This window comes from Equus przewalskii, chromosome 8, assembly GCF_037783145.1.
Source record: "Equus przewalskii isolate Varuska chromosome 8, EquPr2, whole genome shotgun sequence".
In the NCBI taxonomy this organism is placed as follows: Eukaryota; Metazoa; Chordata; class Mammalia; order Perissodactyla; family Equidae; genus Equus; species Equus przewalskii.
Window position 1 is genome coordinate 12,784,533 of NC_091838.1, and position 26,476 is coordinate 12,811,008.

Here is a 26,476-nt window from a genome sequence, read left to right on the forward strand (position 1 = left end):
TTGTGGCTGGTTGGATCCTCTATCCAGACCACTGAAACTTTCTCCCTATCAACAATGAGGCTGTTTTGCTTTTTCTCATTTGTGTGTTCACTGGAGCAGCACTTTTAATATTTTCAAGAACTTTTTATTTGCATTCACACCTTGGCTAATTCTTTGGCACAAGAGGTCTAGCTTTCAGCCTGTCTCAACTTTCGACATGCCTTCCTCACTAAGCTTAATCATTTCTACCTTTTTGTTTAAAGTGAGAAACGTGCTACTCTTCCTTTCACCTGAACACTTTGAAGCCACTGCAGGGTTATTAATTGGTCTAATTTCAATATTGTTGTGTCTCAGGGAATAGGGAGGCCCAAGGAGAGGGAGAGAAACGGGAACAACTGGTTGGTGTAACAGACAGAACACACACAACGTTTATCGATTAAGTTTGCTGTCTTATATGGATGTGGTTTGTGGTGTCCCAAAACAGTTACAATAGTACCATCAAAGATCGCTGATCACAGATCGCCATAACAAATACAATAATAATGTAAAAATTTGAAATATTGCAGGAATTACCAAAATGTGACAGAGACACGAAGTGAGCAAATGCTGTTGGAAAATGGCACTGATAGACTTGCTCGAAGCAGGGTTGGCACAAACCTTCAATTTGTAAAAAAGGCAATATCTGTGAAGTGTGATAAAGTGAAGCCCAATAAAACGAGGTATGCCTGTGTTAATGTTGCTGTTGCTATTGCTATCTGGCTCTGCAGATTGATGAGAAATGAGGATAGACATTTAGGTTTGTTGTTAGAGTAAAATAGTTGTTTGAATATGGTAGAAGTGATGGATCATTTCCCAGGATAGGTTATAAAAGAAGTTGTGGCTTTTGCCTCCTCTTCCTACCCCCACCCATCACCCCTTCCTACCCCAGTTGCTCACTCTGAGAGTCATTAGCTGCCATGTTATGAATAACCCTATGGAGAGGCCCATGTGGTAAGAAATTGAGGTCCCCAGCCAACAGCTAACAAGGAACTGAGGCCTTTAGTCAACAATGTGTGACTGAGCCTTCTTGGAAGCAGACCTCCCAGCCCTTGTCAAGCTTCCAGCCCTAGGCTACTGACCCGTTGACATCTTGACTGCAACCTCGTGAGAGATCCTGAGCTAGAACCACCCAGCTAAGCTGCTCCTTAATTGCTGGACCTCAGAAAGTCTGTGAAAAAAATAAATGCTTGTTTTTTGCATCACTAAGTTGGGAGTAATTTGTTATGCACCAATAATAAACCCTTCCTCCTTAACTTGAGGACATATAAATATGTAAACAAGGTTTCTAGACATTAGATGACAGGTGACACTAGACTGTGCTCCCTGAGGGAATGGAAACAGATGAAGTAAGCCCTTCTATTGCGCCAGTTTATGGTATAGCCAAGGGGTTTTTTACAGGCTGCTGAGCAGGGAGGAGGAAGCAAAACAGAGCCCAGTCTTGCTGAGATTAGGAAACAAAGATAAAGAATATGGGAAGGCCAAGATGGGTAGAATTGCAGGGCAGAGTGCCAGAGAGAAGGGAGCTGTGGGGGAGCAAGGTGAGTATATCTCAAAGTAAAAGAGTGCACTCAAGCATCTGTGCAATCTGGAGATGTGCAGGGGATTCTCCTTGAGTCTTTGGCTGAGTCTTGATCTCTGGATGTGTGATGACAGGACCTACTCGGTACAGGGAAAGAACTGCTGGAAAGCAGTAAGAAAACAATTTCTAGAGCTCACACAAGACTGGGAATAGTTTGTGTTTCCATTATCCAGAGTGTAAAGACCTTGTAATATGTGGGGCATTGGGAAGAATCCACAGAAGGCTCCAGGTGATGCCAGTAATTTAACTGTGCACCAGAACAAAGCCCAACACTGTTTAGAGAAATACAACATAATTCAAAAGCTAACAGTGTAAAATTCAGTTTTTGTCATCCAGTCAAAAGTTAAAATGCTTTCCTCACCTTGAATAAGGGATGGAACATCTAGGTAGAAGATCAGTAAGGAAATAGAGGACCTGAATAATTAGACCTAACAGGCATATACAAAACACTCAGCAAGAGCAGAATACCCATTCTTCTCAAATACATATGAAACACTTTGCAGGGATAGACCAAATGTTAGGCCACAAAACAAGTCTCAGTATGTTTTATAAGACTGAAATCATACAAAGTATCTTATCCAGTCACAGTGGAATAAAGCCAGAAATCAATAAGAGAAAGAATACTGGAGAACTCTCAAAAAGTGGAAATCAAACAACACACTAAAATAACCAACATGGCAAAGAAGAAATCACAGGGTAAATTAGAAAATAGGGGGGAAAAAAAGAAAATAATTAGAGACAAATGAAAATGAAAACACAATGATATCATAACTTAGGGGACGCAGCAAAAGCAGTGCTCAGAGGGAAATTTATAGGAGTAAACATCTACATTTAAAAAGAAGAAGGATCTAAAACAAATAACCTAACTTTTCACCTTAAGGAAACTAGAAAAAGAGAAGCAAATTAAACCCAAGACTAGGTGAAGAAAGGAGATGATAAAAATTAAATTGGAGATAAATGAACTAGGCAATAGGAAACGTTATAGAGAATCAGCAAAACCGAAAGTTGATTCTTTGAAAACATCAACAAAATTGACAGACCTCCTTTAGCTAGAGTAACAGAGTGAAGAAAAAAAAGAGAGCAAAGATGCGTATCGCTAAAATCAGAAATGAAAGTGGGGAAATTACCACTGACCTTAAATAAAAAAGATTGAGAGAATACTATGAACAGTTGCATGCCAACAAATTGGATAACCTACATAAAACAGACAAATTCCTAGAAACACAAATTACCAAAATTGACTCAAGAAGAAATAGAAAATTTGAACAGATCTGTAACAAGTAAACAGATTGAATGAGTGATTAAAAAAATCCTTCGCAAGCAAAGAAAAGTGCAGGGCTAGGTGGCTTCACTGATGGAATAAATGCCAATCTTTTTCAAACTTTTCCAGAAAATAGCAGAGGAGAGAATACTTCCTAACTCATCCTGAGAGACCAGCATTACTCTGATACCAAAGCCAAACAAAGATACTACAAGGAAAAAAAACACTATAGATCAATACTCATTATGAAAATAGATGTAAAAATCCTCAACAAAATACTGATGAACTGAATCCAACAGTATATTTCAAGGAGTATACACCATGACCAAGTAGGATTTATCCCAGGAATGCAAGGGTGGTTCAACATTGGAAAATCAGTCAATGTAATACACTGCATTAAAAGAATGAAGGGGGAAAAAACCCCATGTGATCGTCTCAGTTGATACAGAAAGCATTTGACAAAATCCAACACCTGACCTTAATAGAAACACTCAAAAACTAGGACTAGAAAGGAGATTCTATAACATGGTAATGGACATTTAGGAAAAAACCCACAGCTGACATCTAACTGAATGGCACGAGGCTGAAAACTTTCTCCTTATGAGCTGGAACAAGACAAAGATGCCTGTTCTCACCACTGCTGTTCAACAATATACTGTAAGTTACAGCCAGAGCAATTAGACAAGAAAAAGAAAAGGCATCCAGATTGGGAAGGAAGAAGTAAAACTATTTCTATTTTCAGATGATATAATCCCATATATAGAAAAACCCCAAAGAATCTACAAAAAATCTGCTAAAGCTAATAACTTCAGAAAAGTTGTAGGTACAAGATTAACACACAAAATGCAGTTGTGTTTCTGTATACCAGCAGCGAACAATCCAATAAAGAGATTAAGAAAACAGTTCCATTTACAATAGCATCCGAAAGCATATAGGAGTTGAAAGACTTGTACACTAAAAGCTACAAAAGTACTTGAACTTGTTTCGGCAGAAGTTAAAGAAGACCTAAATATGGAAAGATATTCTTTGTTTATGGATTGGAATACTTAATATTGTTAAGGTGGAAGTATTGTGCAAAACAATGTGCAGATTCAGTGCTGTCTCTATCAAAATTCCAGTAACCTTTTTTGCAGAACTGGAAAAGCTGATCCTCAAAATTATGGCATTGCAGTGAGCCCAAATAGTCAAAACAATCTTGAAAAAGAAGAGTTGGAGGAGTCATACTAGTATATAGTATATATATCTACTATACTATAGTATCAAAATATGCTATATAGCTACAGTAATCAGAACTGAGTAGTACTAGCATAAGGATAGACATAGACCAATGGAATGGAATTGAGAGGCTAGAGATAAACTAAAACATATATAGCCAATTGATTTTTGACAAAGGACCAAGACCATTTAATGTGGGAAAAACATAATCTCTTCAACAAATAGCTCTAGGACAACTGTATATCCACTTGCAAAAGAATAAATTTAGACCCTTGTCTCACATCATGTACAAAAATTAACTCAAAATGGATCAATGACTAAGTATAAGAACTAAAACTCTTAAAAGTCAACAACAAAAGTATAAACAGCCCAGCTGAAAAAAAAAAGGGCAAAGGACTTGCATAGACTGTTCTCCAGAGAAGATATACAAATGGTCGACATGCACATGAACAAATGCTCAACCTCATTAGTGATTAGGGAAGTGCAAATGACAACCACAGTGAGATACCACTTCATGCCCAGTGGGATGGCTAGAATCAAAAAGACCAACAGTAACAAGTGTGGACAAGGATGTGGAGACAGTGGGATCCTTGTACCTTGCTGCTGAGAATATAAAATGGTTCAGCCTCTGTGCAAAACAGTTAGGCAGTTTTTAAAAAAGTTAAACATAGAATTATCATATGACCCAGCAATTTCACTTCTAAGTATATACCCAAAAGATTAGAAAACAGATACTCAATATATCTATACACATGTTCATAGTAACACTATTTACAATAAGCAAATGATGGAAGCAGCCCAGATGTCTGCATAGATGGATGAATGGGTAAACAAATTGTGGTATTTACATACCATAGAATATTATTCAGCTGTGAAAAAAAAAAAAAGACGAGTACTGATTTCACAGTTGACAGTGTGGTCAACTTTGAAAACATTTTGCTAAGTGAAAGAAGTTAGATGCAAAAGGTCACATACATGATTCCATTTATATCAAATATCCAGAATAAGTAAATCTATAGAGACAGAACACATATTGGTAGTTGCCAGGGCCTAGGGAGTAAGGGGAAGTGGGGAGCAACTGCCTAAAGGGTACGAAGTTTATTTTGGGGGTGATAAAAATGTTGCGGAACTAGATAGAGGTGGTGATTGCACAACATTGTGAATGTGCTTTTTGCCACAGATTTTCACTTTAAAATGGTTAATTTGATGTTATGTCAATTTTACCATAATAAAAAAAATTTAAAATGCTTGCAAAGAAGTGTGAAAATATGACCCATAACCAGGGTAAAAAATTAATAGAGACCCAGAAATGACAAAGATGGTTGAGTTAGCACACAAAGATGTAAAAAGAGCTGCTATCAGTATGCACCAAATGTTCAAGAAGGTAGAGGAAAACAGGAAAATGATAAGGAACAAAATAAAAGATATAAAATATGCTTAAATAGAACTTCTAGAGATGAAGAATGCAATATCTGAAATAAAAAAATATATCCTGGATGGGATTAATAGCAGATAAAATACTGTAGAAGAAAAGAGACTGAGCTTGAATATGTAGGAATAGCAACTATCCAAGATGAAGCAGAGAGTGAAAAAGATTGGAAAAAAAGTGAGCAGAGCATCTGTGAGCTGTTGGACAATCTTAAGTAGTCTAAAATATATGTAAGTAGATTCTCAGGAGAAGGGAGGGGGAACAGGAAAATATTAGAACAAATAATGACTGAAAATGTTTATGTTTCATGCAAGTTATAAACCCATAGGTCTATAAAGATCAGAGAATGTAATTTGGAAGAAACATTTAAAAACCGCAAAAGGCACGTCATAATCAAGTGACTGAAAACCAGTGATAGTGGAAGAAAATCTTAAAAGCAGCCAGAGGAAAAAGATGCATTATGAACAGAGAAATAGAGATGAGAATGACAGAGTTTTTGTTAGAAACTGCAAGTCAGAAGAGTGTGGAGTGACATCTTTAAAATACTGAAAGATAAATACTTGTCAACCTAGAATTCTATTCCCACTAAAAATACTTTTAAAAAGGAAGTGACCTTTTGTTGTGTTTTCGGTTTTTAATTGTGGTAGAATATATATAAAAATGCACCATTTAAACTTTTTTTTTTTTTTTTTTTTTTTTTTGCTGAGAACGATTCACCCTGATGTAACATCTGTTGCCCATCTTCCTCCTTGTTTTGCTTGAGGAAGATTAGCCCTGAGCTAACATCTGTCCCAGTCTTCCTCTAGTTTATATGTGGGTTGCCTCCACAGTGTGGCTGATGAATGGAGTAGGTCCATGCCCAGGATCTGAACCCGCAAACCCAGGCCGCTGAAGTGGAGTGTGCCAAACTTAACCACAGTGCTATGGGGCTGGCCCTGATTTTAACCATTTTCAAATGTATAGTCCTGTGACATTAAGTACATGCACAGTATTCTGCAACCATCACCATCATCCATTTCCAGAACTTTTTGATATTCCCAAACTGAAGTTCTGTACCCATTGAAATGCTCACTTCCCCTCCCCCCAGCAGCCCCTGGCAACCACCATTCTACTTTCTGCCTCTGTGGATTTGATTACCCTGGATATCTCATACAAGTGGAATCATGCAACGTTTGTCCTTTTGTGGACTGGCTTGGTTTACTTAGCCTGTCTTCAAGGTTCACTGATGCTGTAGTATGTGTTGAAATTTCCTTGTTAAGGCTGAATAAATTCTATTCCATTTACGTATATACCACATTTTGTTTATCTGTTTATTTGCTGATGGGCACTTGGGTTGTTTCCACCTTTTGACTGTTGTGAGTAATGCTGCAGTGAGTAAGGGTGTGTAAATACCAGTTCAAGTGCCTGCCCTCAGCTATTCTAGGTATATACCCAGAAGTGAAATTGCTGGATCCTGTGGTAATTCTATGTTTAATTACTGTTTTCCATAGTATCTACACTTTTCACATTCCCACCAGGAATGAACAAAGGCTCCAAGTTCCACACACCCTCATCCATGCTTATTTTCTGTTTTGCTGTTGGCCACCCTTATATAAGTGAAGCTGTATCTCTGAGTGGTTTTGATTTGCATTTCTCTGATGATTAGTACTGTTGAGCATCTTTTCATTTGCTTGTTGGTCATTTGTATATCATCTTTGGAGAAATGTCTAGTCAAGTTCTTTGCCCATTTTTTGATTTATTTTCTTTTGAGATGTGAGAGTTCTTTATATATTTTAGATATTAATCACTTATCAGATATATGATTTGTAAAGGAAGTTACTTTTGAGAGAAGCAAAATCTGAGGGCACTCATTTTCAGCAGACTTCCACTGCAAGAAGTCCTTTTTCCCCCCATGTGGTCTATTTTATTATATTTTTAATTTTTAAAATTTTTATTATTTTTTTGCGAAGATTAGCCCTGAGCTAACATCCACTACCAATCCTCCTCTTTTTGCTGAGCAAGACAGGCCCTGAGTGAACATCTGTGCCCATCTTCCTCTATTTTATATGTGGGACGCCTGCCACAGCATGGCTAGACAAGTGGTGCATAGGTCCGCACCCAGGATCTGAACTCACAAACCCCAGGCTGCTGAAGCAGAACACTGCACCACCAGGCCAGCCCCTGCAAGAAGTCTTAAAGGAAGTTCTTTAGGCAGAAGGAAAACACTAAAAGATAGAAATTTGGATCTTTGAAAAGGAATGAAGAATGCAAGAAATGATAAAATATGATAAAATACATTTTCTTCATTTTTAATCTTTTCAAAAGATAATTGACTAATGCAAAGATAGCAATGATTTACAGGCTTATAACACACATAGAAATAATTGGTAGATGTCAATAGGATAAAGAATGGAGCAGAGGAAAGGAAAATATAGTATTAGGTGCTTATGCCATACACGAAGTGGTATAGTGTTTATTTGATGGTAGGCTGTGTATATTTTAGAGCAATTGCTATAAAAGAAAATAAAAATAACTTATAAACCCACAGGGGAGATGAAATTAAATACTAAAAAATAATCAGTCCGAAAGAAGGTAGGTAAAGATGAAAAAGGGAACAAACAACAGGTGGGACAAAAAATAGTAAAATTGTAGATTTAAATCTAACTATTTTGATAGTCACATTAAATATAAATGATCTAAACACTCCAATTAAAAGGCAAAGACTGGCTAGAAAAGCAATGCCTAATTATATGATATCTACAAGAAACTCTCTTTAAATGTAAAGATAAAGATAGATTAAAAGTACAAGGATGGCCTACATCTAGCTCATGTGAAATTACAGGGACTGTGTCTATCCTCCTCCTGAAACACTCTCCCTGTCCCCCACAAAAGAGACAAAATACACAAAAACAACAGTTCTCAAGACATGGGACATGAGGCAGTGATGGTCAGTGATCCCTGAGTGATGAGAAACAGATGAGGTAAGCCCTGCGCTTGCCCCAGTCTACTGCATTGAGAGACTTTCCAGGTCGTGGCACAGAGAGTGAGAACTGATGTGTGGAACTTGGCATATTCCCCAGGTTGAGCAGATGTTGCTGCTCTGAAACAGACTAGCAAATTATAAATGCAAGACTTGAAAGGAGCAAACTATTTCCAAGTCACTTATCTGTATCCCAGAACAAAGTTCAAGAAAATTTATAGGAATGGGAAATAATCTAGCTCACAAGAAGTTAAAATTCTCAGTGTCTCATTCAGTTAAAGATTCCGTTATATGCTCAGGAGCATAACAACATGACCTATGATCAGGAGAATAATCAATAACTCAAAACTGACAGAGGACAGAATTAACAGAGGTTATTAAAACCAGTTGTTATAACTGTATTTCATAAGTTCAGAAAGTTAGAGACGTGGAAGCTTCAAAAAGACCCATGTAGGACTTGTAAAGATGAAAACTACACCTGAGATGTAAAATATGCTCAAAAAGATTAATGGCAGATTAGATACGGCAGAAAAAAGATTAGTGAACTTGAAGGCATAGCAATAGAAACCATGCAGAATGAACCATACAGAGAAAAAAGAATTAAAAAAAAGTAGAGAACATCAGTGAGCTGTGAGATACCTTCAAACAACCAAACATGTGAGTGACTACAGTTCCTGAAGGAGGCAGGGGTACAAAAAAATATGTCAAGGAATAATGACCAGAAACTTTTCAAATAAGTTTCATTAAGATGAAATCATAAACTTGCATATCAAGTTATTCAGTGAATTCTGAGTATAAGAAACATAAAGGAAGCAACACCAAGGTTCATCAAAATCAAATTGCTGAATCCAACTGATAAACAGAAAAACAGAGAAAAAAGACATGGTCATGTTACATGCATAGGAACAAAGATAAAGATGATGCTAGATTTGTTGTCAGAAACAATATCAGCAGAAAAACAGTGGAGTAACATCTTTAAGGTACTGAAAGATGAAAAGTGTTAACCTAGAATTCTATATCTGACAAAAATACGTTTCAGAAACAAAGATGAAAAAAAGACGTTTTCAGATACAGGAAAGATGAAGGAGCCCGTCACTAACACTCTCCCACTTCAGGAAAATTTTAAAGTATGTCCTTCAGGCAGCAGGAAAATGATACCACTTGAAAAAAGAAAAAAGAGCAACAGAAGTGGTAACTACTTAGGTAAATATGTAAGATTTTTTTTTATTAGCTTAATATCTTTTAAAGGTAATTGTTTAAAGCAAAAATATTAACAGGATATTGTGTGGTTTATAACATACATAAGAGTAAAGTGCATGATAATGGCAGCTTGAAGGCTGAGGGAAATCTGCAAGTACATTAAGATTCCTGGGCTCTGTGTTAGGTGGTATTACAGAACCTAGAGGTAGACTGATAAGTTAAAAGTTGTAATATAAACTCTAAAGCAGCCACTAAAATGGCAAAACAAAGAGTTATAAGCCAAAAAACATAGTCTTGCACTACATAGCAATGTTTTGGTCCATGATGGACTGCATATATGATGATGGTCCCATAAAATTAGCACCACGTAGCTTAGGTTTGTGTAAGTATGCTCTGTGCTGCTCATGCAACGACGAAATCGCCTAACGACGCATTTCTTAGAACGTATCTCTAAGTGATGAGTGACTGTAGATAGAATTGAATCATACCAAATAATCCAGCAGAAGCCGTAAACAGATGAAAACGGGAACAAAGACCAGATAGGACAAATATAAAACAAATAAGATGATAGACTCAAACCTAATGATATGAATAATCACGCTATGTGTAAGTAGTCTAAACACCCCAATTTAAAGGCCGAGATTGAATAAAAAAGCAAGATCCAACAGTGTATTTGCCTTAAGAAGCACTTTAACTATAAACACAAGTAGGTTAAAAGTAAAAGAATGGAAAGATACAACATGCTAACCTAGTTGAAAGAAACTTGGAGTGGTTTTGTTAATATCGCACACAGTAGATTTCAGAGCAAGGAATATGACCTGGGATACAGGTCATTTCATAACAATAAAAGGATCAATTAATTAAGAGGACTTAACAATGCGAAATGTTTATGCACCTAATAACAGAGCTTCAAAACACACAAAGCAAAAACTAATAGAGATGCAGGGAAAAATTCACAATTATGGTTAGAGATTTTAGTAACTCCTCTCAATAATTGATATAACAAGTGGACAGAAAATTACCAAAGATCTACAGTTGTGTGCCACATAACTATGTTTCAGTTAATGACGGACCGCATATACGACAGTGGTCCCATAAGATTAGTACTACATAGCCTAGGTGTGTAGTAGGCTGTATCATCTAGGTTTGTGTAAGTGCACTCTCTGATGTTTGCATTATGACGGAATTGCCTAACAATGCATTTCTCAGAATGTATCCTTGTCGTTTAGTGATGCATGACTGTATAAAAAAGTTGTTTCTATACACTAGCAAGGAACCATCAGAAACTGAAATAAAAAATGCCTTTTACAATAGTATCAAAAATGTGCAATACTTATGGCTAAGTCTAACAAAACAAGTTAAAGAAAACAGAATTACAAAATACTGCTGAGAGAAATTAATGCTTAAATAAATTGAGAGACACAGTTCATCTTCATTATTCATAGATTCTCACTTGGGAGTTGGTCTCTTCGCTAAAATTTGTTTGTAACCCCCAAGTCAAAAATTGCAGTACGTCGAGTTCAATTTTAATAAATCAATGATATACATTAAGTAATGGGTCTTTAACCAGAAACATACAAAACAAGGTCATGTATTTATTGGCTGACAAAAGTGTTATAACCAGAGTTTGCCAAGGACTTAACCCTGTATTTTCCATAGAAGCGGTTATTCAGTAATCGCTAATTCACCATTCGTGGATTCGTTATAGAATATAACTATCATTGAGATGTCACCTCAGTAATGAGAGCTGACTATATCCTGTGCATGGGGTGGAAGACTCAACTTTGTTAAAATGTTGATTTTCACCAAATTAATCTGCAGAATTCAAGGGAATTCTACTCTAATCCTTGCAGGCATTTTTGCCTAAAAGAAGATTCACGTGGAAATGCGAGAACCTATAGTGGCCAAACAACTGTGAAGAAGAACAACGTTGGTGGCCTGCACTACCTAATTTCAAAATTATTACAAGGCTACAGTAAAAACAGCATTGGCATAAAATAGACAAATAGATCAATGGAACAGAATAGGTAGTCCAGGAGTAAACCTGCTTTGTATAGATAGCTTTTTGACAAAACCATAAAAGCAGTACAGTGGAAAAAAATGTAGCCTTTTCCACAAGTAGTGTTAAAACATTGGATGTTGAAAAACAAAAAACAAAATTGGCTTCATACCTTGCACCATATGCAAAAACTATTACAAAATGGCTCAGAGACCTAAATTTGCAAGCTGAAACTGTTAAGTTTATAGAAGAAAACATAGGAGAAAATCTTTGAGACTGCAACTAGGTAGTGATTTCTTGGATACAACACAGTCCATAAATGAACAAATTGATAAATTAGATGTTATTAAAATTAAAGCCTGCTGTTCAAAAGACACCAGTAAGAGAATGAAAAGAGATGCCACATACTGGGAAAAACTCTTTGCTAAGCATATACCTAATTAATAACTTGTATTTAGAATATATAAGGAACTCTTCAAATAAAAAAAGAAATAACCCAATTAAAAATGGGTAAAATATTCAGATAGATACTTCACTACAGGATATATAAGGATAGCATATACACAAAAGGATGCTCCACATCATTAGTCATTAGGGAAATGCAAATTAAAACTATAGGATACCATTACACAGCTATTAGAAGGGCTAAAGTTATGAAGATGGACCATACCAACAACAAACAACAAACCCATTGGCTGAGGCCACACTGTGTTTTAGCAGTGTTTAAATCCCAAGGTGGCTTTATATGGAAAAGTCAGAGATCGTAGGCATGACACATGGCCTGCTTTGATCAGGTCCTTGAGCATCTTCTTTCCGTTTTTCAGAACCTTGATGGCACTGTCAAGACTAGAAAGGACAATGGCAATTAGAGTCTAAGGCTTTATGAAGCACTCCCTACTTTTGGCATGGCTTTGTAAAATGATCTTTTAAATATAAAAGTTACACGTATTAATTGTAAAAAACTAAAACAGTGTAGTACTTCAAAGTAGAAAGTGAGGACGCCCTGCCACCAGTCTCTCTTCCCCTTTAATACAGGCACATGGTTGATTTAAAGAAAAATAAATCAGACAATAAGCTGTTAGAACTTTTTTCCATTCAGCATTTTGTCATGTTTTCCCATGTCAGAACGTAAGCGCTGTACCTCATTCTCTTTTTAAAGCTGCGTAGTCCATTGTAGTTTATTTAACTGGTCAGTTATTGATGGATAAATATTTAGCTTGTTTATAGGTCTTGCTATTGTGATCTTGCTGCGTGGATTTTCGTTGTGTTATATCCGATGCAGGTCTTCCTGTAGAATGAATACTAGATGTGTAATTGCTTTTTTTTTTTTTTTTAAAGATTTTATTTTTTTCTTTTTCTCCCCAAAGCCCCCCGGTACATAGTTGTGTATTCTTCGTTGTGGGTTCTTCTAGTTGTGGCATGTGGGACGCTGCCTCAGCGTGGTCTGACGAGCAGTGCCACGTCCACGCCCAGGATTCGAACTAACGAAACACTGGGCCGCCTGCAGCGGAGCGCGCGAACTTAACCACTCGTCCACGGGGCCAGACCCGTGTAATTGCTTTTTTAAAGATAGATGCAATCGAAACTCTGATCAGTATTGCCGGATTGCCCACCAAAAAGTTTGTACTAATTTATGTTTGCATCAATAGAGTCTGCACCCATTTCCCCGTGTCCTCGCCAATACTTAGCATGATCATTTTTTCATCTTTATCAGTTTAATGGGGGTAAATTATATCTCACTGGAATTTGAATTTTTTTCTTTAAACTTTAGTTTTTTCCACAGATGTTTTTACTCAATAAATTATATTATGTGAATTGATTATGCACACATTTGCCCTTTTTTCTATTGGATTTTTTAAAAAAAAATTGATTTATGTCATCTTCATGTTTTATGGATGTTGACAGTTTTTCCTCGGACGTGGCGAGTATTTCTCTCCCAGTTTGTGGACTGTCTTTTAGCATCATTTATGATGTGTTGTGCTCTACAGAAGTTTTACATTTTTTGTGTTGTTAAATCCGTCAGTTTATCCCATTATTGCTTTTAGGTTTCTCTTCTTATCTAGAAAAGCCTTCTGTGTTACAGGATTATGACAGATATTTACCCACGTTTTCTTGTGCTTTTGTTATATTTTTATGTTTTGCATTTTAATACTCCTGGAATTTATTTTGTGTTTATATGAGATAGAAACTTTAATTTTTTCCTAATTAATTGGCAATTATAAGAGAGCAGTTTGATACTTGGGTAGTGATTTACTTGGACATCCGTAGGTTATGGTCTGATCTGAAATTAGAAGGTTTATTCCAGTTATAGGTACGGACAGTCACGTTTCTCCTGGAGGCGAGAGCCTGTGAAGGGAAATTCCTTTGCTCTTTTGACTCTGTTTTCTTTCTTTTTGTTTTACTTGGGAATTAGGATGAGTCCCTTCCAATAGCAGGTAGTAGGGAAAGGGGAGCCAGCAAAGAGACGTAGAAACTGTCCAAGTCATTTCTGGGACCAGAGATGGAAACGGATCCTTCTGTGGAGAGACTTGCCTTGGCAGGTGAGGTGGACTGACTTTGCAGCAACGACTCTGGCTGTAGTTTAACCACCTTAACGATGTTGCTACTCTAAGTTCTGGCTTAGGAAACGTTTGGTGTTTGGTGGATTCTGGTCACATAGTTTTTCCTGCTGTTTCCTCCTGTGCATTCTATATTCTGCTAATGATCTGCTTGCATCCACCAGAATGTGATGTGTTTTCTGTGCTTTCTCCTGCATGTGTGCTCTGGAAAAGCTTCGACTGTCTTCCTCTCTTCTTCCCTTGCTAACTTGGTGAACCCCTACTTTCCGTAACTAATCTAATCACTGCGTCTTGAAACCCGCCTTTGAACATCCCCTTCAGCTGAGCCCCCTGTAACAGCCTTACCATAGCACTTACCCTATTGTCGTTTATTGTATCTGTTTATTCTGTGTGTCTCTTTCTTCTCCCAGACTGTGAGCTCCTTTGGGACAGGGATTTTGCTGTTGATTGAAAACTGTGAGCTACAGTATTTTGGTATAGTTTGAAGATTCAAGTCCCAGAGAGTCCAGGACATTTTATGACGATATCAAAATAGAGTATATCTTGAAAAATAGAGTTTATCTTTGTTTTGTTGAGTGTGCAGATTCTATATTATAAATAACTATTTACCAGTGTTACTTATCAAAGATATGGAGAGTTACATGTAAACAAATTTCATATCAACAAAGGTGGAATATTTCCTAACACAAATATGAGAAATCTTAAATATAATTTATATATCATACTTGGGAAGTTTTCAGTGGAAAGAGACTTATGATGTTATAAGTTAGTGGAAAAAATAATAACAAATATATACTTTTTGCAGAATATTGAAGTATATTTGTATGAATAAAATAAACTTATCCTAACAGAACATTTTTTTTTTTTTTTTTTTTTTTTTTTTAAGATTTTATTTTTTTCCTTTTTCTCCCCAAAGCCCCCCGGTACATAGTTGTATATTCTTCGTTGTGGGTCCTTCTAGTTGTGGCATGTGGGACGCTGCCTCAGCGTGGTTTGATGAGCAGTGCCATGTCCGCGCCCAGGATTCGAACCAACGAAACACTGGGCCACCTGCAGCGGAGAGCGCAAACTTAACCACTCGGCCACGGGGCCAGCCCCCTAACAGAACATTTTAACTCAGAATATTTTAGCTTAGAAAGCCGTGAAAAAAAAGTTTATAAAACCATATTACCGTTTTCATATTTAATAGTGTTTTAACAAATTGTCGATCATCAGAATAATCACTCTTATCATTGTTAACAGTGTCTTGCATCATCTCTTTCAACCAATACCGTCATCCAGTAATATAAAAACATATCATTTCTATTTTACTGTCTAGGAAAGTGAGATTAAGTACTTTCTCAAGGTCACATAGATATCAGTAAGTGGCAGATATATCCAAAACAGGCTCTTAAACGTCATATGGCATTTGCTCTCTCAAAAGCAAAGGCTTAGATTGTGAAATCAGTTATCATTAATTTTATTTACTTCTAAGTAAGTGTCTGCTATTCTAGCCACCAAATTGACTTGAACCCTATTTTAGAAAATGTTCACTGAGGGATTCTTAGATCTCTTGAAAATGTATTCCTATGCAGCAGTGTATATATTTCTCACTTTTTGCGCTGTTGACTTTCTTAAAAAGTTATATATAAGTTGTGTTTATAGATCTCAGTTTTTATAGACCATTTTGTTTTATAATTTTGTAGATGCTTTTCAAAATTTTGGTTTAATTTTTAAATTATTACTCTTTCGCTGAGCTCTGTCCACTCGTTAATACTCATAAGACTTCTGATTAAATAGAGGAACAGCTATTTAAAATAAAATTTTAATCATTTTGTAAAATAAAACATTTCAACTAGAACTAATTATTTTTAAATTTACCAACTTTAAACGTTTGGATTTTACTCATAAAGTTTTATCAGAGTGAGATTTTGCATATATTTTGCACACCTTTCACACCAAGACTTCAGTCACTTCTTAAATCCGTTATTGAATTCCATTAGTGGATTCCATGAATCAGTTATTGAATTCGTGTTATTTTTATGAAGCAGAAAGTCAAAATTAACTATGTTTATCACCATGTTATTAGTTAGCACTTTCTTTAAACGATTTAGATCAGATTTTCTTACTAAACAAGTTTACAGAGCCATAAACATACTATTTTAATCAATTTGATATATTTAAAATCTATGCTATTGAAATTTTTCTTACTATAAACTTGTCACATTATGCTTGCTATGCTCCTAATATTTTTTGCATCATAGCAGGTAAATATGCAGCATTGCTGAGTTATGAAAATTCTACAGTAGCAGTATAAATGCTGTTTTAGTGTTACGCAAAATTTTCTGATTTTTACCAGGCTTTAATATTTTCTTATTTTTAACAAATTGTCATTTCTCTTTTGCCTTTTGATATTCAAGTAGCTCTGTTATCTGTTGTACTTAAGTATTTAATGCCGTCGTATGCAAGGACCAAAATTGATTATAGCCCCGGATCACCTTGTCTTTTATATAATGACTGACTTTCTGGTGCAATTTATAAAATGTTTATTTGAATGAATGCACAATGGAATAAGTAAAATGCACGTTTCCTTAAACCTCTCTTGACCTACTCTTGTCTGTGCTGTTCAAAAAAGTAATAATTACCAGTTTTTTTTTGTTTGTTTGCAGGCCATTTGGAATGGTTTAATTGTAGTATCAGCTGTCAGCTGTATTGGTCCCACAACTGGTTGCTTAGATTCTCTTTCCTTTTATTTATACCTTACTAGGTATTTATGTAGTGTTCTTATGAAATAATTTCTTACTCATAATGATAGTGATCAAGTCATTGTACCAAACTATTGGTCCTGTAAAGAGTGTTAAAAAGTTAAAAAATACTATTTTCTACATTAAACCTTGCCATAGAAAGTTTGTAGATGAAGTTCCTGAAACTAGCTGTTTCCGTTCATATAATGTATTCTCCATACATTGTGACCACAGTTTCACTGAGCAGGAAGTAACCCATTTGCATGTTTTAAGCTTAGGTTTTAAAGTGGTTTTTGGCAGTGCTTAATGGGAGATGAAAGAAAAACTAAAAAGCAGTTAAATGTGTCTATAAATGAGATGAACAAAAAATACAGGATTAAAATAATTTAATATAGTATTAGGAAAATATTCCACAGCTGTAATAATAATTGCAGTAGAATTTAGAATACCATACGTTTAAAAACCTTAACTTCCTAACAACCTGGGAGTTAAGTAGGATAGATTTATTACCTTTATTTTACAGATAAAGAATAGAAGTCTTAGTAAACTTAAGTAAAAATCATTAAGACTTTGCAGGTTAGCAAAGGATTCCTTAAGGCATAAAAAGCACAGGCTATAAAAGAAAAAATTGATAAATGTAATACGTAAAATAATAGAAAAAAGGACGCAAGCAGTTCACAGAGGAGGAAACCTGAATGATCAATAACATGTAAGAAGATGATTAGCCTCACTAGTAATCTAGGTGTGCAAATTAAAATTATAGTGGGCAAAACAAAAAACAATAGTGGGATACAAGTTGTCAAACGTCAAATTGTCAGAAATTAAAATCACACGGCATGTTTCAAGGTCAAGAGGAGGTGGTAGTTCTCATGCTGCCGGGGAAGGTGATTTGGTACAACCGTCCCGAGTACCATTTGGCAGCGTGTTTTTGCTTGCGAGAGTGAAGCATTGGAAGCAGCCTAAACGTCTGCCGATAGGGGAGTGGATTAAAAAACTGATAGGATATTGTGATGGAAATTATACAGCGGTCAGAAGTAGTGCACTGGATCTATGTAAGTTGCAATCTCAAAAACATAGTGAGTGAAGAAAGACAATTGCGAAAATATATTTATTATAGTACTATTTATGTGACTACAAAACCACATATATCAAGACTATGTATTTCTTCATGGATATACATGCATGCATATAAATGTATTTTAAAATATCCCAGAGGGATATAGTCTAAATTTGTATAGTTTCTGGAAAAGATAAAGGTAACGTAACTGGAATGTAATACTGTTTTGTTTTTTTTTAAGTAAGACAACGCAAACATGGAAAATGTTAATTTCGGTTCTGAGTGGTAAGAATATAGGCGTTTGTTAAATTATTCCTTCTACTTCTCTTAACATTTCATAACAAAAGGAAGCTTCTAAAAAATAGTTGGAAGAGCTGGTAGTTAAACTTAGGACTTGATTCCCAAGTCTAGAGCTTTTTCAATTAATATGCTGCCTCAAAGTGAGAAGTTAAAAAAGTAAGATCAAATGATAGAAAAAAGTAGACAAAATTTATTTTTACATTAAGAAGAATCAGGAGAATTTTGTGTTTATGCTAAAATTTTTTCATAGAAAAAGAAAGTTACAAGATAAATTAAAAATTATTGCAATCTTATATTATTTTAAAATATAAGCATGCTATTATTATATATATGTATAGGTACTTAGGGAAAAAGTTACCTTAGGGAAAAAGTTACCTTAATTTATTGTTTAAAATGTGATACTTAATTCTGTTGCATGTAATGAAAGACATTTAGATGGTTTGAATTTTTTATATAAAATTCATGAAAATAATTTAATCCAAATATACAATCTGACTTCAATCTAAAAAAGTCAAAACTAGCTTTTCTTCCATTTTGTAAAGTCATTCTTCACAAAAACTTTACAGCCTTTTTATTTACAGCTTCTCTCCAAGATAAAATGGCAAATCCCAAAGAGAAAACTCCAATGTGTCTGGTAAATGAGTTAGCCCGTTTCAATAGAGTCCAACCCCAGTATAAACTTCTGAGAGAAAGAGGGCCTGCTCATTCGAAGGTAAGGTTATGAAGAGAGGTGGTGAGACATGCTTTCAAAGTCTATCAGATTTATCCTCTCAGGGTTTAACTGTGCTGCTTTTTTGGGGGCGGGGGCAGCGGATGGCCTGAAAGCTCTTAGTTCTATATGAAAAATATTTTGAAGTCTGTACTAAACAATTTTATAGCTCGTTTTGGTTTACAAAGCTCTTTCAGATACAGTGCTTCACAGAAGTCTTCACAAAACACAACATATGGATTTTTGACTTCCATTTTGTTAATTAAGAAACTCAGGCACAGAAAAGTTAAGTCACTTGCTTAATAGTTCGTAAGTGCCAGTGCCAACACTTAAGTATGTGTTCCTTGGCTCCCAAGTACAGTGCTTGTTCCATTAAGTTGTAACTGCTAAAGTGAAAATGGAGACAGAGCAAATACACCGGTGATTACCTAGTGAGACATCATTTTCATTGTGAGGTGTAATTCTAAGATTCATCATTTATAAAAGTCTCAAATACCAGTATTATTATTTATGCAATCACTTATAACATTGTTCTTTTAAATGGAAAAGCAATTTATATTTATATACAGGCACACCTCGTTTTATCGCGTTTCACTTTAATGTGCTTTGCAGATATTGCATTTTTTACAAGACCTTCCACCAGCAAAAAGATTACAACCTGCTGAAGGCTCAGATTGTGATTAGCATTTTTTAGCAATAAAGTATTTTTTAATTAAGGTATGTACATTGTTTTTTTGAGATATAATGCTATTGCACACCAAATAGACTACAGTATAGTGTAAACATAACTTTTATATGCACTGGGAAACCAGAACATCTGTGACGTGCTTTATTGTGATATCCACTTTATTGCAGTGGTCTGGAACTGAACCCGCAATATCTCTGAGTTGTGCCTGTATACTCTCATATGTATACATTTACATATACATGTAAAAAGAACATGAGCTCTATTCATGTGTTTTTGAAAATCTCAGTTATGCACAAAACTCCTTGGTACATTTTTAATCTTGGATATTGGAGATTATAATACTGATTATAAATTTTTGTATACAGTGTGGAAACAATTGATTCTGTAAAAGTTGGTTCATCTTCATAAAGCAACTGGCTGTTGTATTATTTAATTGTTTTCTAGCATCTCCTTCAAAGAAGGAAAATAAGATGAAACAAATCTGTCAACTTTGTTCCCTCTTAGAGGCTTTTATGAAGGATTTCTGGGCAACAGTTTAATTTGTTTATCATGTCTTTTGTGCAGAGCGAAAGGTTGTGGTCTTGTTCTACCTGTCTAGTCATATATCTTGACTCTCTTTCATACGCATTGTCAGACTCATTGCATACTCATTCTCTTTATGCCCTTAGTCATGTTGAACTGTTTGCATTTCTTAGAATATTTCTTTTCTGCCTTTGCTTATGTTGCATTGTCTGTCTGCCTTGAAGCTCCTTCTGCCCTTACTCGTTTTTGAACACTCAGCTCACATATCACATCTTCCAAACCTCTATGAAACTCCTCTGATCCCTCCACGGGGTCTCCAGCAGGCCCCGCTTTTCTCAGTTGTTGTGAGTAGTACTGTGCTGTAGTACAGTGATATATGTTGGTCATTACTGTTGTACTGGACTGAGCTTATTTAGGGGTAATAAATATTTTATTCTTCTCTATTTTAAGGTTCTTCTAGTATATGTCCTCTTTGTGCCTCATTGCCAGTTCCAGGTAGTGTTCTTCCTTGAGATAACCCCCAGCTTTGAATTTCATGTTAATAGCCGCCCCTCATGATAGTCATTTGCTAACCTCTGGGTAATCATCACACCACTCATGGCTCACTTTTCCTCTCTCTAACACTCCTTCTGTTTTAAGTTTTGGTGATTTTAGTGTCTGAATATATGATTGTTCCAACATGCTGACTTTTCAGTTTCTTGCACTTCTCCAATTACCTTGCCTTTCACTCTCCTTCAGCCACTCACTCCTGTGATCACATTCTTGATCTTATCGTTACCAATAATTGCAAGACCCTCCATAATTTTAATCTCAAGCATTCATCTCTCTGGCACCTGCTGACTTTCTGGTTCATTCCCTCTAGTAGTTTGACTTCAGTAGTCCTTCCACACCACAAATCTATTGGTTCTACCACCTTTTTACTGTTTCTCACTTCCCTCAGTCCTCACGTGGTTCGTTAACCAGCGTAAATTGCATATGTCTTGTATGCACCCTCAGCTTTCTTGCTCCTCTTGGTTAGTACTTGCCTGGCAAAGTCCCAGCTTAAATCTGATCTCTGCCTTTCATTCTGAATTATAGATGAACCTCCTGTAGAGGCCAGGCCCTCTATATCTGTACTAGATCCCAACCCCGTCCCCTATTCGAGGCCATTCCTCCAGCTTTCGCTCCCCCTGCCGACCTCCGTTGCCCTCCCCTTGTTCTGCCTCATCAATTTCCCCTTCTAGTGGGCAAGGTTTGTTGTGATGAAAGTGGACTGGAGTGTGTCTTATAGACCCAGTGTGGTCCACATTCTTATTTCTAGACAGTCCTGGGATTCCCTTGGGTACTAAGGAGATTCGGAGATGCCTTTGGCCAACCTGCGCGTACTGCTCTGGGTACTTTGGTTATAGACCACCCCGTTTAGCCTGCAGCTCAGTTTTTGAAAGAGTGAATATTAGAATAGTTAGCATATTCTTGAATGAAAGATAATATTTATGTTATTATGTTATAATATTATCTAATATTAGTAATTAATCTTAATATTAATTGGCTAAGCCTGGATCCCTTCTTTGGAAAGCAGAGTCATTTTCATTCATGCATGTCTATCAGTGGTTTTAAGTGAGACATAAAATGTGTTTTAGTTGAAATAAATGATTATCTCTGGCATGAAAAATTTAAACTAAGTTCCAACTCATTAATTTTCTTGGGACATAAACCATTTGTATGGTAATTTCTCTATATATGTTTGCTTGTTTGTGTGTATATATATATATATGCTTGCAATAGTGGTTCTCAACCATGACTGTTCATTGGGATCACCAAGGGAGTTTTAAAAAGTACTCATGCTGGAGTCTTAGCCCCAGAAATTCTAATATAATTGGTCTTGGGTGAGGCCCAGATATCTGGACTTTTTTTAAGCTCTCAGATGACTCAAATGTGCATCCAGAGTTGAGAAACACAGGATGGAGATTAATGTCTTCAGGGCGGTGTGGAATTGTCTTCTCATACGTACTTCTTGATGGGAAGTAGTGACCTACCTTATGTTTACATGCTTTCCTCTTTCCTCCATTGAGTCTTAGAGAATCTGAACAACATATGGCAACTCTTAATGTGACTATAAATATGAAATAATTATTTCAGTGTTTGCCTTGCCCCCTTTTTTCAGCTCACTTTTTAATTGAACTCTGAAGTAATTTATTATACCTTATATTAATGTGAGTTGTTATGACATTGCTGTATCTCCTAGGTACCAAAATACAGTTCTCTATTTTTTCTATGAATTGTTGTTTTGATTTTCTCAAACCTCAGAAGAAGGCTGTTATAATGTAGAGTATAAGGAAGAGAGCCATAAATAACACAAAGTGATATTTTTTCCCCTTTTCCTTTAGTTCCCTGTTTTGGTAAGTTTTCAGTACGCATGACTAAGTGTTAAGAAAGCTGCACTAGTCCTGGCATTTTGAGAAGGTTTACTTTGGAATAGATCTCGCTGAGGGAGACAGTATCACCCAGTGGCCTTGAAGCCAAGTAGTCTTTTTTTTGTCCTTGCTAGATTTTCCAGGCTTGATCTTTGCCCTACATTATCCAGCTCGTGTGGCCTTGAGCAACTAATTTAGAGTCTTTCTCATCTGTAATTTGAGAAATTCAATTACCCGTTCTAGTGTGGTATACTGGAATGATGCTTTATAAATTCTTGGCAATTATGTTGACGCTGGAGGTACACAGATAATTTTATCATTGCTTATTAGTAGAATATAGGATTTCTAAAAAATCTTTGGGACAATATCTGTTGAGTATTTGTTATGTGACAGGCACCGTTCCTGCACAGGAACTTCCTGCTCTGCCATCTTCTGGTGTGTCACTCGTTGTATGTTCTGGATACAAATCCTCTATTAGATATATGCTTAGCAAATATTTCCTCCTAGTCTATGGCTTATCTTTTCTTTTCTTAACAGTGTCTTTTGAAGAGCAGTTGTTAATTTTGATGAATTTCAATTTACCCATTTGTTCTTTTATAGATTGTGCTTTTGGTGTCATATCTAAGGAATCTTTCCCTCGTCAAAGGTCATAAGATTTTTCTCCTATGTTTTCTTCTAGATGTTTTATAGTTTTAGGTTTTACATTTTGGTCTTACAAATTGCCATTTTGAGTTCATTTTTTGTATGTGCCATGAGATATGAAACGAGGTTTATTTATTTTTTGCGTAAGGATGTCCAGTTGTGGAAGAGGCTGTCTTTCTCCACTGCAGTGACTTTGCACCTATGTCAAAAATCAGCTGTTCATATATGTGTGTGTTTATTTCTGGACTGTGTTCTGTTCTGTGTTCTGTTTTGCTATCTTTATGCAAATGGTGTGCTGTTTTTGTGTAATTCTTGAAATTTGATGGTAGTGGCCTTCTGGTTTTGTTCTTTTTCAGAATTGCTTTGGTTATTCTACATCCTTTGCCTTCTCATAGCAGTGTTGAAGTCAGCTTGTCCATTCTATAAAACACCCTGCTGGGATTTTGAATAGAACTGCCACAAATCTATAGTTCAATATGGGGAAAATTAACATGTTAGAACAATTGAGTCTTCTAACCCATGAACCCATCTCTCATCTATTTAGATGTTCTTTAATTTCTCTCAACAAAGTTTTGTAGCTTTCAGTGGACAGGTATTTCACATCTTGAGGTTTATCCCTAAGTATTTCATATATTTGATGCTATTGTAAGTAGTATCGATTTTTAAATTTCAGTTTCTAGTTGTTCTTATTGATCCTTGCTAGTGTATAAAAATATACTGATTTTGTCTATTGATGAAGGATTCCACAGTCTTGCTAAACTCACTTATCAGTTCTAGTAACTCTTTCTTAAAGATTCTATTTGGGTGTTCCACGTGCCATTTGTGAATAAAGACAATTTTAAATCTTACTTTCCAATCTGAATGTCTTTTATTTATTTCTCTTGCCTGGTTGCATTGGCTACAACTTACAGTGCAATGTTGAATAGAAGTGGTGAGAGCAGATGCTTTGACTTGTTCCGGGGCTTATGGGCAATTGTTCAGTTTTTCCCCATTAATTGTGACCTTAAATGTAGCTTTTATTATAGATGCCTTTTATCAGGGTGAGGAACTTTCTTTCTACCTATCGTTGGCTGAGAGTTTTTAACATGAATAGATGTTGATTTTTGTCATGTCGTTCTTCTACACTGATTGAGATGGTCAGTATGGTTTTTCCGTTTTTAATCTCTTTATATTGTGAATTACGTTGATAGATTCTCAAATATAGAATCAACCCTTGCATTCCTGGGATAAAACACTTGGCTATAATGTATTATCTCATTTCTATATTGATTGATTCCATTTGTTAATATTCCGTGAAGGATTCTTACGTTCATCTTTATGAGAGATATTGGTCTGTAGTTTTGTTTTATTTTGTTTTCCCTAGTAGTCTTACTCTAGATTTGCTATCAAGGTGATGATCGAATAAGTTGGGGAGTGTTCCTTATTCTTCAGTTTTTGGCAAGTGTTTGTGTAAATTGATATTATTTCTTCCTTAAATATTTGGTAGAATTCATCATTGAAATTATCTGGGCCTGGATAAGCTGTGGAAAGATTTTTCGCTAAACATTCAGTTTCTTTGACATATACATGGCCATTCAGGTTACCTATTTCTTCATGAAAGAGCTTTAGTAATTTGCGTCTTTCAAGAAACTTGAGTTATTGAGTTTACTGGCATAAAGTTGTTCAAAAATATTCCTGTGTTATCTTTTTAATACTTAAAGAATCTGTAGTGATGTCACTGCTGTCATTCCTGATGTTGGTGATATGTGTCTTGTTTTTTTTCATGATTAGCCTGGCTAGAGGTTTACCAATTTTATTGATCTTTGCAAAGAACAGCTTTTGGTTTTATTGGTTTTTTTTCTTTATTTTTCTGTTTTCTATTTTGTTAATATATGCTTTTACCTTTGCTACTTTCTTTTTTCCTCTTTACTTCAGATTTGATTTGCTCTTCTTTTTCTACTTTCTCAAGATTGAAGCTGCAGTTAACTTATTTGAGACCTTAGTTCTTTTCTAGTAAAGGCGTTTAGTGCTAGAAATTTCTCCTTAGTACTGTTTTAGTGTCATCTTGTGAGATGTCGTGTTTTCATTTTCATTCAGTTTAAAATACTTTCTAACTTCCTTTTGACTTCTTTTATCTGTGGGTTATTTAGAAAGGTGGTGTTTAGTTTCTAGATATTTGGAGATTTTCCAGAGATCCTTCTGTTACTAGTTTCTTACTTAATTCCATTGTGGTCAGAGAGCGTACTTTCTATCACTTGGATCCTTTGAATTTATTGAGACTTCTTTTATGGCCCAGAATATTATCTATCTTGATAAATGTTTTATGAAAAATTGAGAACAAATGTATATTTTGCTCTTTTTGGGTGGAATGTTCTAAAAATGTCAGTCAAGCTATGTTGGTTGCTAGTATTGTTCAAGTCTACAATATTTTTTTGTGATTATCTGCTATGTTGTTCTATCAGTTATTGAGAAAGGGTATTGAATCTCTGACTTAAATTGTGGATTTTCTATTTTTCTTTGAAGTTCTGTTAGTTTTTTTCTCATATATTTTGAAGCTGTGTTATTGCGTAAATATTTAGGATTGTTATTGATTGATTGGCCCCTTTATCCTTATGAAATGACCTTTGTTATCACTCGTAATAGTCTTTGCTCTGAAATCTACTTGGATATTAATATGGCCGTTCTGACTTTTCATTGACTGATGTTAGCATGATATATTTTTTCTTTCTCATTGCTTTTAAACTATGTGTCTTTATAGTTGAAATGTATTACTTGTAGGTAGCATGTAGTTGTATTTTGCTTTTTTATCTAGTTTGACAGTCTCTACCTTTCAAATGGGGCATTTACACCATTTCATTTTAATTTTCACAACCATCCTGTGTTCTTATCAGCCCCATTTCACTAAAGAAGTAAGAAAATTTAGAGAAAGAATAAGTAACTTCCCAACATTACACACAGTAAATGGTGAGCTGCGACTTAAACTCGTAAACAGTGGCCCAGGATTCCTACTTGAAATTATTAAATTCTTATTATATAGTGGGATTCTTTTTTCCCTCCAGTTTTATTGAGCTATAATTGATATATATAACGTTGTTATTAGTTTTAGGTGTACATTGTAGTGGGATTCTTAAGAGAGGTTTCAGAAAAGCCAAGGATTGAGTTGGATACTTTTGGATTTTATAGAATGTTCACGTTGATGGAGGTGAGAAGGATAGTGTGAATGGCAAAGTCTTATTTAAGAGAAT

The 26,476-nt window shown here is 35.5% G+C and overlaps 1 protein-coding gene across 50 annotated transcripts in view; it reads left to right on the forward strand.

The window, feature by feature from the left end:
• Window positions 1–26,476, forward strand: part of STAU2 (staufen double-stranded RNA binding protein 2) — a 298,560-nt gene that overhangs the window by 12,919 nt on the left and 259,165 nt on the right. For 9 of the 50 annotated variants that reach the window (XR_011543351.1, XR_011543349.1, XR_011543350.1 and 6 more), the window contains exons 3-5: window positions 546–698; window positions 14,074–14,200; window positions 18,880–19,010. The exons of 10 other annotated variants lie outside the window; for them this stretch is intronic. Coding sequence is in view for 28 of the 40 variants with exons in the window: in XM_070631483.1 (XP_070487584.1) it covers window positions 14,161–14,200; window positions 18,880–19,010 (171 nt within the window). In the remaining 12 variants the exon portion in view is untranslated. Of the gene's footprint in view, window positions 1–545; window positions 699–9,500; window positions 9,665–14,073; window positions 14,201–18,879; window positions 19,011–26,476 lie in introns of all 50 variants that reach the window. 31 more of the 50 variants (XR_011543352.1, XR_011543353.1, XM_070631486.1 and 28 more) reach the window with 5 other exon arrangements.